Source organism: Sitodiplosis mosellana, unplaced genomic scaffold, assembly GCF_009176505.1.
Source record: "Sitodiplosis mosellana isolate CC-2019 unplaced genomic scaffold, AAFC_SMos_1.0 Smas_scaffold_21, whole genome shotgun sequence".
Lineage (NCBI taxonomy): Eukaryota > Metazoa > Arthropoda > Insecta > Diptera > Cecidomyiidae > Sitodiplosis > Sitodiplosis mosellana.
Window position 1 is genome coordinate 1,856,943 of NW_022595263.1, and position 12,536 is coordinate 1,869,478.

General features: G+C 35.9%; 1 protein-coding gene across 3 annotated transcripts in view; it reads left to right on the forward strand.

The window, feature by feature from the left end:
- The first annotated feature begins 1,683 nt into the window (after positions 1-1,683).
- The window catches only part of LOC129568594 (probable ATP-dependent RNA helicase spindle-E), a 22,159-nt gene continuing 11,306 nt past the window's right edge, over positions 1,684-12,536 (forward strand). For 2 of the 3 annotated variants that reach the window (XR_008687958.1, XM_055446678.1), the window contains exons 1-20: positions 1,696-2,192; positions 3,400-3,488; positions 3,556-3,596; positions 3,661-3,884; positions 3,981-4,016; positions 4,079-4,201; positions 4,267-4,454; positions 4,547-4,704; positions 4,773-4,939; positions 5,021-5,126; positions 5,192-5,347; positions 5,664-5,732; positions 5,839-6,050; positions 6,143-6,380; positions 6,929-7,235; positions 7,298-7,448; positions 7,509-7,937; positions 7,996-8,118; positions 8,216-8,497; positions 8,560-8,704. Coding sequence is in view for 1 of the 3 variants with exons in the window: in XM_055446678.1 (XP_055302653.1) it covers positions 1,806-2,192; positions 3,400-3,488; positions 3,556-3,596; positions 3,661-3,884; positions 3,981-4,016; positions 4,079-4,201; positions 4,267-4,454; positions 4,547-4,704; positions 4,773-4,939; positions 5,021-5,126; positions 5,192-5,347; positions 5,664-5,732; positions 5,839-6,050; positions 6,143-6,380; positions 6,929-7,235; positions 7,298-7,448; positions 7,509-7,937; positions 7,996-8,118; positions 8,216-8,497; positions 8,560-8,704 (3,631 nt within the window). In the remaining 2 variants the exon portion in view is untranslated. Of the gene's footprint in view, positions 2,193-3,399; positions 3,489-3,555; positions 3,597-3,660; positions 3,885-3,980; positions 4,017-4,078; positions 4,202-4,266; positions 4,455-4,546; positions 4,705-4,772; positions 4,940-5,020; positions 5,127-5,191; positions 5,348-5,663; positions 5,733-5,838; positions 6,051-6,142; positions 6,381-6,928; positions 7,236-7,297; positions 7,449-7,508; positions 7,938-7,995; positions 8,119-8,215; positions 8,498-8,559; positions 8,705-12,536 lie in introns of all 3 variants that reach the window. The other variant, XR_008687957.1, reaches the window with a different exon arrangement.

The window sequence follows — 12,536 nt, forward strand, 5'->3', positions numbered from 1 at the left end:
CAATCGATGGGAAATCAAATTAAATATGCGTGAAGAGCAAAATGTTAGCTACAACACCGCTTAACGATTATTCTGGTGTGTTATATATAAAAAGAAAAATTGGAATCAAAATTGCCTTCACATGTTGAACCATCGATATGAGGGAGGGAGAGGCAACAAAAATGCGGCAGTCAACAATTGCAAATTGTTCGTGAGTGCACAGCTGCTAATGCGAAAACAGTGAAATATTATGGGAAGTGATGCACAACGGGTTTATTGTGTATTCGCAAACAAATGTTTTATGTTTTTTTCTGGCATATTGCGTTTCTCACAGTCGAATGATATAGAAGATTTTCCGTCAACGGTAATGAACTGAACTTTTAGCATCTGGAACATTTGGCCTCAATATCGTTCCAACTCCATTGAATTGTTTATGAAATTAGCATCTTTTAATTTTACACGTATTACGTATATAAGGCAGGAAAACCAGCATAACATGCAGTTGATTTGAATAGCTGTGCAGCCGATTTGAATCACACGTCCACATAAAAGGCAACAAAAAGGTCAGCCACACACGACTTACATGGATGCTACATTGTAAATTCTATTCTGATATCGATTGAATAAATGTGCTGCAGATTGTTTTTATATGAATACATAACCAAAGTGTGGAACATTCTATAATTTTCTACCCATTCCCAACATCTAAATGTTTGGGTTTGCTGATTATTCGTTTTCCATTTGTTCGTACATACTTGAATACCGCAAAATGCCGGCTGATATAAATAATAATAAAAATCAGACAGAGATCTATTTGTATTGAATTATGTCGACAGATTTGAAAGAATTGATCAAAGGCTCATAATTTAAAACGGAGTGGCGGTGTAAATCTTGTCATTCAATAACCAAAATTCAATATAGGATTTCACACATATTATCATTGTCATCCTAGTTGAAAATAATCACCATCAGTTACATTATAGTACCGAATTTCAGTTATGCGAATAAAGTCCACTTACGGTGGTCATTTGCAATGTTAATACGCCATTAAACGTCACTTGATAAAATGTATTTCGCTATAATATATCTACCAGATAACGCATTAAAGTGGATTTGGAATGAATCGTTCTAAACACTAACACACGAAAATCGCAATTTGATTGTTGGTTGTCTGTTCGTTACGGTGGTGATAGTTTTTACTAATTTGTAATGTACCATTTTACCAAAATTCCAATCCACAAAAAATGACAAACGAATTGTTTTCCACTCATGAAAATGCCGAGCACAAAAAGAATATAATAAAATATAAAAGAATGTATAGTTGTGCATAAATTTATGGATATGAAAATCCGTTGTTGCTTTTTCAACACCAACCATTTCACGCGCTGGTTTATTTGTGTGAATATTTTATTGCTAACAAAACATAACGCTGGGTTTGTTTCAGTTTTCAATCCAATTATAATCAACACATAGCAACGGGAAGTTGGCGACAAGATATTACATATACATACACATTTATATCGGTTGAACAAAGTTGATGATTAAGCTGGTCAACGGTATAGAGTGCGATAACGTTGTATATGCTACTGCTGTATGTTTTCAGTTGTTGTAGCTTGACCATGCACAAACATGCAAAAACATCTATTCTTTCATTCCCGTTGCTTTTCAGGAACAGCAAAAATACCACACACTAACACCAATAGAGCGAAGCAATGATGTAGGGTGAAAAGTACGCGTCTCTGTTTATTATGGTGCTGAATTTTGACTTGTAAACAAGTAAAGAAATTCCTTTTGAGAGAAAAATTATGAAACAGAACAGTTGAAAAATGGATTTCATGGACATACTGTTCAATAAAAACAGGCCATTTGAGCCTGCGAAAATTTCGGGTGGAACAACAAATGGACGCGTTGCTGCTGAACGCGGGCGCACAGTTGCAAAGATCTTAGAAACAAGCGACAGAGAAATGATTGAAGATGATTTAGCTATGATTCGACAAAAGTTACACGACAACATCAAAACATCGATGAAAACATTTGATTGTCACGACGATGGTCACGACGATGACATCTATAAAAAGTACAACTTCAATCGTAGATCACAATTGAGTACCCAATTGCCAATTTATGGATGTAAAGAGAAGATAATGTCTAAAATAAGGCAATACCCGAGCGTTGTCATAGAAGGATCCACCGGGTGTGGAAAAAGTACACAGGTTAGTGTGTTTATTGACAATATTTATTATTTTTCAGTGGCAAAATAAACAGCATAGATTCATTATTATACAAATTGAATCATTCACTAGCTAGTCGTTGGCTCGCCGGCCAAAATGTGCTGAAGAATGAGCCAAATCTGTTATTACATTTATATGGTTAAGCGCCGATTCAGTTAGTTTTCATGCGCCATGGTGCAGTACAACTCTTCAGTGTATTTTATACTCGCATATAATTTTTTTTGGAATTTAGACACAAAATTTTGCTTCAAGTGTTCAATTCATCACAAAAATTTAGCTAGACCTTATCATCTAGATAAAATCTATCTCGTTAATTAGCTCATTCGAAATACAGTGCTTTTAGTGTTGCGCACAAGAGGAATGAAGTTTTAACAATACGGGTAAATTTATAACAATACGGGTAAAAATTGCACGTAAGTGTGAGCGAAATAGGCATAATTTTTGGGCTTCTGAGGGAATAGGAACTTTGGAGCTGGTTCAATGATGGCTCAATGGGAAGTCATCGATTTTATTCATGGGAGTTTGGGGCGATGGGCACATTATTTTTGCCAAATTCCGCTCGGAAATCCGAGTTTTGGCCATGTGTAAATTCTTCCATATAAACCAATGTTATTGCAACCGCGCCAAAGCGTGCTATGAGGTTTTCATACAAACTTCCCATGTAGACGATCAGGCAAAAAAGTTTAGATTTTTTTCGATTCTAATACAGTATTTTATGTGCTCAATCCATTGGTGTTATCGCCACATCGAAATTCTACTCCTTATCACCTAATTTGCATTATGTGAAGAATGCAACTGACGTCATCAATAGCTCGGGAATTGAAATAAAACACACGAAAAAATATTCGAGTAACGAAACAATGTGATATAGATCCGTTAATATGAAACAATGCAAGAGGATTCGTTCAAAACGACACTGCAGACAAAAAATACATCAAATGTTCAGTCTTACGGATTTCTTTTCCATGTTCCACTTCGATGGATTGCTTGATTTTCGTTTCGTATCTGTGTATCGAGCGAACAAAGTCTCATGTTCATTCCAACCGCATCATATGTACTTTTCAAGTATCATATTCAATTCGAAAAAAAATGAAAAAAATGAACAAATTTGTTGAAAAAACTAACAGTTTATTCAGACGAAATTGTAGAAAAAGTTTTATTTGAATAAACCAATTACTTTTATTTGCAGATTCCTCAGATGATACTCGACGATGCAAGGGAGCATGGAAAGGCGTGCAATATAATTGTTACACAACCAAGACGCATTGCAGCTAAAAGGTGCTTTTATTTTGATTTTCAAACAGTATTTTATTTACTTCATTCAATTTATTCTATCGATTCGAAGCATCGCTGACCGGGTCGTCCGTGAACGTGGTTGGGACCTAGGTAAATTAATAACTTGAATAAATAATTGAAACGAATATTCAAAGTATGGCATGATTTTTCTAAGGCACTGTCGTTGGGTATCAGATAGGCCTGGACAAACGATTTGTTTCCGAAGACACTCGAATTACATTCGTTACAACCGGCATTCTATTGGAGAAATTGATTCATTCAAAGAGTTTGACTCAATTTTCGCATATTGTGTTAGATGAAGTGCACGAACGAAACAAGGAAATGGATTTTCTTTTCGTCATTCTACGAATTTTATGGTCTCAAAGCATTAATATTAAGGTATAATTTATAAAAATAATTCGTCACTATTATAACGCTTCTTTGCGAGGAATGGTTCATTTACCATAAATATTCTGTATTTACATGTTTTACCAGGTCATCCTGATGAGTGCTACCATTGACACCGTAAAAGTAAGCCACTCATCTTAGCTCCGATTGATTCTTCCCATTCACTAACCATAATTTCCGTTTAGTTTGCCGAATACTTCAGATTTTTTCAGTTCGATCATTGGGTTCCAGCACCAATTGTGAAAGTTGACCAGAAAAGTTTGTACACGGTGAAAGAGTTCTACCTTGATGATATCAAAGGCTTACCGGTAGAATGTTTATGTAAATAATAAGGTTAATGTAAATAATAATAGAATAAATTTGTATTGATAAGGTACCTGAAATCCATTGGAAACAACCGGGCATTACAGACGAAATGTACAAGCTAGCATTATTGTTGATCACAAACATCAAGGGCATCGATCGTGAAACCGACACCGGACTGTCGTCCATTTTGATTTTTCTGCCCGGCATTTACGAAATTGGCCGTTTCCGCACTAAACTAATGGAATATGCGCAATCGTATGATAATACAAAATAGTATTCTCAGTTTAAATCATTATAGAATTTTTCTTAAGTTCTTTTTTTCTTAATGTTCAAATTATGCATTGCAGGAAATGTGATTTAAAGTGGCGAATTTTCATTTTACATTCATTGATCAGCACTGAAGAACAACAATTAATCTTTGAGCCCGTTGAAAATAATGTGCGCAAAATTATTCTAAGTACTAACATTGCAGAGAGCTCTATCACAGTACCAGATGTTAAATATGGTACAAAAACAAAAATATCATAAATTGTATCTAGCCTACAATATATATTTGAATTAAATTGTTCTTAGTTATCGATTTCTGCCTGATGAAATATCTCAAGAGTGATACAACGAAAAATTTTACATCATTGGAAATGGATTGGGCAGCTAAAAACAATTGCAAGCAGCGAGCTGGACGCGCGGGCCGAGTGGCAAACGGACGATGCTACCGCCTGGTGAAAAGACGATTTTTCGAAGTATGTACTATTATAATAGATCAGTTGAGAAATGTTAAATTTTCAGAACTGTATAATGTATGATGTTTTTTTCTGCATTAGTGCTACATGGCTGAATCTGCAACTCCCGAAATACTTTTGACACCGCTTGAAAATGTCATTCTCAAAGCAAAGACATTCGAAATGGAAGCACCGTACACGTTGCTTGGTAAAATAAAATATGACAACTTAATAACTTCATATTTATCAAGTTTTAAATCGAATTATCAATAGGTTTAGCTATGGATGCACCCGATATGGACGATATCGCAAACACTGTTCTAACTTTGAAGGAGCTTGGTGCATTACACTTGACAGTGCAAAATAGTTACAGTGCAATGGATGGCGATATGACATTCCTTGGCCACATAATGTCCAACCTTCCAATTGGTATAGTTAATAATAGAATAATATAATTGAGGCTGTGAGAATGAAAATGGCAATACAGGAATAAACATTCTGAAACGCATCAAGAAAAAAAAAAATCGCAAAAATGAATCATGAGTTCTGAATATGCAAAAGTGAAACATGAATTTACATGAGTAGCATAGGAGGTTCATGGTTCACTTTTGCGTATTCAGAACTCATGATTCACTTTTGCGAATTTTTTTTCTTGATGCGCTTCAGAATGTTTAATCCTGTATTGCCATTTTCATTCTTACAGCCTCAATTTTCAATATAAAAATCGTATTCAAATTATTTTTAGATGTGCGCGCTACACGTCTCATTGCGCTGGGATATTGTTTTGGTGTGCTCGAAGAATGCATCATAATGGGTAAGTATTTTTTATTAGTGTGGGATTAGAGTTTTTTTTCATCAAATTCCATTCGAAAATTTGCTCCAAAAACTCCAATATTTTAATCACACGAATCATTTTTCAGCTGCTGGCCTAACGACCAAAAGCATTTTCAAAATCACATTTGAACGAGATCTAAGCGAATACTCGCGACGATTGGAATGGTCAAATGGTTCTGGAAGCGATCTATTTGCCATTCTAAATGCATACAAAATCTGGAATCTCAAATACAATCAGAAAGATTTTGGACGAAACAAGGAAGAAGAAAAAAAATTTTGTAATCGGCATTATTTGGATGTACGGATATTGTGATGGGTTCATATGACTTAGACAAAATTCCAAGTCATGATCCAATAAAACTAATTGTGTCTTTCGTTCCATTCTTGCAGTTACGTTCGCTGAACGAGTGTCACCAACTGGTTTTAGAGTTAACTCAACGGCTTGAGAAGCTTGGCATACGCCAGGCGACTGGTGTTGATAGAATTCGATGGACAGAGCAAGAGAAAGGCATCATACTGAAAGTGGTCTGTAGCGGTGCATTTTATCCACATTTTTTTGCAACTCCACCAATAAACAATCCCATGGTGGAACGAGACGCGTTTCACTCACTCAATGGCCGTGATCCAGGTATTTTATTGTTCTTCACTTCATACTCCTTATACACACATATGATCGTATATAAACGAACACATACATATATATGGTCACGGCCACGGAGGTGTAACGTTACTGACATACAAATGAGCTCATAACATGGCCACTATCAGAGATATTTCAGAAGAGTGAAGACAAAAAATGTAGATCGAGTAAGGGGCAACAATAATCGAATCATAAAATGGAACTTTTTTTTGGTTTTTGTAGAGATATCAGCGTGTGAAAAATACTTAGAAAATTCGCAAGTTTTCATACATTTTTTTAACACCTTCTTATTCTTTTGCACATATTTAGCATAACAAGTACACGGACTGTAGAGTTCCTTGTATTAAATGAATTTCAGTATAATTAGCTAGAATTTATGCCTTTACTCTTTCTTGTTATCTATTATGATAGCGGAGTTATGAGCATGTGAAAAACGTCAGTAACGTTACCGTGCGCCGTGGCCGTGACCATATATGAATTTCATAATATTGATGTGAAATGTGTAATTTAATTGCAAATTGTTCATTGAACTTCAGATAACACTGTCTTCTTCACTGGATTTCGACAAGAGAACATTCGTCCACTATACTCATTTTTTGTCCGAGCGCTTTTCCAAAACACAGTTGTAGCAGCAGATAATATCAATAGTGTCAAGGTCTCATTCGACGCCAATTCCGAAAAGGTTTTCATCACGTTCGAGGGCGTTTCACAGGGCGTTTGCAGTGACAATCAAAATGATTGGGACACAAAGCTTTGTTCAATCCCGGGTAAAACCCTAACTGAAGTCTACAAAGCGGTGAAGATGCGCAAAATGAACATGCCTACACGCATTCCACTCATGAAGTAAAGTGTTCTAAAGTCATAGTGTTTTTTCGTTTGTAATTTCATTGTTGACAATCTTCCAGACCAGACAGAGAGAAGCAAGTTGCTGAAAAGATGGGTTTGGGATTCATGGAAACCGACTCTTTTATCTTTAAAGGAAGTTGTTGTGGTGAAATTCGTAACATATGTATTCCCAAAACTACGGAAAAAGAAGTAATGGGAACCGTAACTCATGTAAGTTGGAAAGTCACATATAATCTATTCATTTCTTAACAAACATTAATTCAAATGCAGGTCGAAAATTGTTCAACATTTTGGTTCCAACCGATTGATGAAAGACAACGAATTGAATATTACAATCAAGAATTGAACAATGACTTTCACAGTATCCTTGCACAACCGAAATCATTGCACACCCTTAGTAAAACCGAAATCATTGTTGCTCGCGATCACGCCGATGGTAAACTTTATCGTGCTCAGTTGACCTCTTCCGAAGGCACTGTGTATTTCCTCGACTCAGGTCGTAGGCAAAAGTGTCAATTGGATGATATCTATGTGTTCACGCGGCAAACAGAGCAGGCAACGATGCCACCACGGTGTTTCCAGTGCCGTTTGTCTGAAATTAGTCCATCGACGGCCAATTTATCAGGCGGAAATATGTGGGATCATGAAGCGATTAAAGTATTCAAAAGTTTCGTCATCGATCGTGAAGTGAAGGCTGAGGTATTTACAGTGACGTAGTTATTTCTAGTACAGCATGTAACGCAGACATTTTTTGTAGATATACTCGGTTGTAAATGGAACGGCAAACGTTTTCATCTTTGCAAATGGTACAAATTTAAACAACATTCTCATCGATCGTTATGGTTATGGGGAATTTAGTGAAGAGAACTTTTTATCGAAAGTGAGTACAATTTGGTGTGTTTCAATGCTGAATGAAAAAAGTAACATAGAGTTATTGTTTGAATTTATATTGAACCAAAAAAAAATGAATCTTCTAGAATAATCACTGGAAACGTCAGCATCTGCAAAATTTAATTGCAGTGGAAGGGCAAACTGAAGACACCTTGAACTTTGCAGACTGTGATGAATATTATCCCATCGCTAATTGCTCGCCAATTATGCCATTGGAAGATCGGTACTATGATCGAGCGGTACAATTGAAGGGTCCCAAAAGCCCTCTCGAATCTGCAGTTCACTCGGTTTTATTGCACAATGGCAAGAGATCGGTTAACATAGATGCTCACTCCGTCAATAGTGTCTTATTGACTTCATTGCAACAGGTTTGTTAAGGGAAACCCTTTATAGTATGTATAAACACTTTTTATAACACTCAATGTTGCAGGACTTATCGATCAAGTATATGGTTGCTGCGCATATGAGTCAACAGGGTGGCAGCAATAAGGAACTCGTTATACATCAAACCACTTTATTACCAAGCATACGTGGATTTGGCCCCCTGATGGCGATGGTGTTCTGCAAACAAATGGGTGAGTAGATAATGTTATAACAATAAAGTCCATTTTTAATGGTGGCATCAGTTGTGAAACCATTTCTTACAGTCAGCGTCAAAAGTTATGGCACACCATGTTTTTTTAAAGTAATTTCGGTAGTTCGAAATATATTCCGGATAAACTGAAGAGAATCAAGTAATATTATCGAAAATACCAGAGAATCATTTCAGCATAGATATTCAATTTTGTGATGAAATCTCAGTAACTGAATGCAGTGACTGCGAACGTCGCTGTGAGTGAATGAGCGCTCTACATTCAAGCGCGGACATTCATATACATTGGTTTACACATAATCGGAGTGAGTGTGAGAAGAGAGGAGAGACGAACGAAATGTGTTGCATCGAGCGATGCAAATGAATGTCCACTTGACACAGTGTCAGTGTGGCGAATACTTACTCTTTGTTTCTTGGAATTGTTGTTCCTTCTTCTTTTTCTTCTAACAAATTGGTTGGCAGCACAAACACAAGCAAAAAAATCACATTCAAAGAATAAACAAAATAATATTTGATTATTTTGTTGTTGTGTTTAGTTATAGCATTTTATTTTTTACTTTTCCACACGACCATGTCGTGTAAGAAAAGTATTGGGATCGCCCCAGATTTTTTGACCCACTAAAATGAATTTTTGAACGCCGAAAATCAAAAAATCTAGTGTTATTTTAGGGTCGTAGGGTATGTGTGGTACACTGTACGCTGTAAGCTGTACGCAAAAAATGAGAATAGCGTTCACCCCAGATTTTTTGATCTATTTAAGCAGTTTTTTTTTCGATTTTTAAACGCCGAAAATCCCGAATTCTAGCGTTATTTATGGTATGTAGGGTAGGTGCGTGGTACACTATACGCTGTACGCAAAAACAACACGGTAAGAATTCTGCTATGTCACAATGTATGAAAAACAGAGTGTTAAAATCGCTCTGATATTAAGGTCTGATTAAAATATGTTGCTTTCCTAATTTCAATGCATGGAGAATTGGATTTAATTCGAAATTATATGTTTGGGAGTGTAGAAAGATAACCTTACGAATGTAAGGCATCTTGTTTTACTTGTGTTTGTGCCAACCAATTTGTTAGAAGAAAAAGAAGAAGGAACAACAATTCCAAGAAACAAAGAGTAAGTGTTCGCCACATTGACACTGTATCAAGAGACGTTCACTCTCATCGTTCAATGCGACATATTTCGTTCGTCTCTCCTCTCTTCTCTCCTTTCGCACGCACACTCACTCCGATTGTGTGTAAACCAATGTAAAGCATAATTTATATGCATGTCCGCGCTTGAATGTAAGGCGCTCGTTTACTCACAGCGACGTTTGTAGTCACTGCATTCAGTTACTGTGATCTCATCAGAAAATTGAATATCTATGCTGAAATGATTGTCTGGAAAATACGTAGAAAAATTTAAGGTAAATCATGAAAAAAAGTTTTAATATGAATCAATTTGAATTTTGGTAAATTTTGTAGGGGAAAATTGCTAGGGGAATTATGTGTAGATTGACCCGCACTAATCATTTTAGTCATAACTTTTTATGGAATGAAGATAAATGCACACTTGATATACCATTGGAAAGAGAGCCGAAAAAGCTACAATTTGGTCAGGAAATTTATTAGTTCACAGCTAAAAAATGAGTCCAATGCGATCCAAATTGATTTTTGGACCCATTTTTGGGTAATTTATGGACATTGAGCCAAATAATGTCATGACAGGTGATATATTTCAGATTTACCTGTACGGCATTTTAAAGCTGACATTCTTACCTAGAAAATATGGATAATGCGATCTCTCTATGACTTCTGGTTGGGTAGTTATGGCTTCTCAAGTGATGACTAGTGGCAAAATTGTGAAAAAATCGACATGTCATCACTTGTAGAGAGATAACTTCCCAACTAGATGTTATAAGTGGATCGCATTGGACTCATTTTTTAGCTGTGATCATCAGCTTTGAAATGGAATATATCCAATCCTGAAATATTACTGTTTCCATGAATTAATTTTGCTTAATATCCACCAAACGCTCAAAAATCGTTCCAAAACCCGGAATTTTTTTTGACAAATGAGTGAACTTTTTTATTAAATTAGCTAAAAAATTCGTTCAAGTTATCTGCAGAGACACTTTAATGGAAATTCAAACGAATAATATGGAAATATATATAGTTATTTGCAAGTAATCGGCCAAAAACGTGAACAGAATGGCCATTTTTGGTGCTAAAAAGCGATTTCCAGTCGAAAAAATGGTCGAAAAGTAATTTTTTTGGATTGACATCAAGAAGAAAAATTAGCAGTTTTACTTTGGCTACAATTTTGCTGAAAACATTAACCAAAAAAATTGCATACTCTTTGAGATTGATTTTTTTTCGATTTTTTCGATATTTTGCTCCAAAACATTGACTAAAAGTTCTTTTTAGGGTATAGTATGTTCAAAAAATTTGTTATTTGAACTCTTTTCTACAACTTTGCCATAAACAGCAACATAATATGTCGAATATTTTACAAGATATGGCCTAAAATCTGCATGTTCCATATTGAGAATAATCGACCGAGCAACGACAACTGCCTATGGCCATTACTTTCTTATACGCCGGCGGGGTTTTGCTAGTCTATAGGAATACTTTCATGTCTGATATGCCATTTGGTGTCCCTTTTCCATGACCCGAATTTTGTTGAACTGTGATATTTAAGTTTAAATCAGACGTTCGCATTTGCATTGCTTAGGAAGCAGCATGTTTTAAGGCACAGCATTAATACTAGCATATCGATGGTTGCAACAGCGACGCATACACGGATCTCGCGCTCACAAAAGCCGCACACACATCTCTCGTGCTCAGTAGCCGTCGCATCAACAAACATACACACGCATACAACAAACGTATATATATCACGCAACGTTTGTTGTATGCGTGTGTATGTTTGTTGATGCGACGGCTACTGAGCACGAGAGATGTGTATGCGTCGCTGTTACAACCATCGATATGCTAGCATTAATGCTGTGCCTTAAAACATGCTGCTTCCTAAGCAATGCAAATGCGAACGTCTGGTTTAAATTCGAGAAAAACTGTTTTTCCCTCCATACAAATGTGCCATTTCCTTTGACGCGTTTCTTTGGTGTTTTCTCATTGCAAGTTAAGTGCACAAAAAATTTTGTAAGTGGATTTTGAATGCTGAAGATGAGCTGAATGCAATGATACTTCTGTGATTTTTATCCAAACATTTATAGAAACGCAATATAATTAGCAACATTGACTGTGATATAGCCATCCTTTGAGTTGGTGATTATCTTTTGAACTGTAATTACTTTATAATGGAAACTACCGTTTGTGTCAATGTATTAGCAAAAATCAGTATAATTTTTCATGTCTTTCGGTCTCTACTAAATTGTAAATTCATATCTCCCAACAGGGACTTGTTAGACTAGACGTAAAACTTTTCTTCAATATCTCACTTCTTTAATAAATTGAATGATGACTTTTGCAGTCATTAGGGCCGTCACTACAATGTTGACGCTTCTACTGGCCCTTCATTTTACACGTTCAAGTTCGGCTATATTGGACCGTTTACATTTCGGCTAACTAAGCATTTTCATGTATAGGTTAGGTTATCGTGTGTCAATGCTTTTATAGACCAAACTCTTAAACCAATCGAGAAAAGACTACTGTTACTATAACTATTGTATAAAAATACCCAACATTGTACAAACACGAAAAGATCAGGTTTTTCATGACTCTTGGAGTCATTTTCCTGCAAAACTGAATATTCAGCCAGTTTTTTGGCGGTGTGAATAAATGAAATAAATATTATCGAAAATACGTAGAAAAAA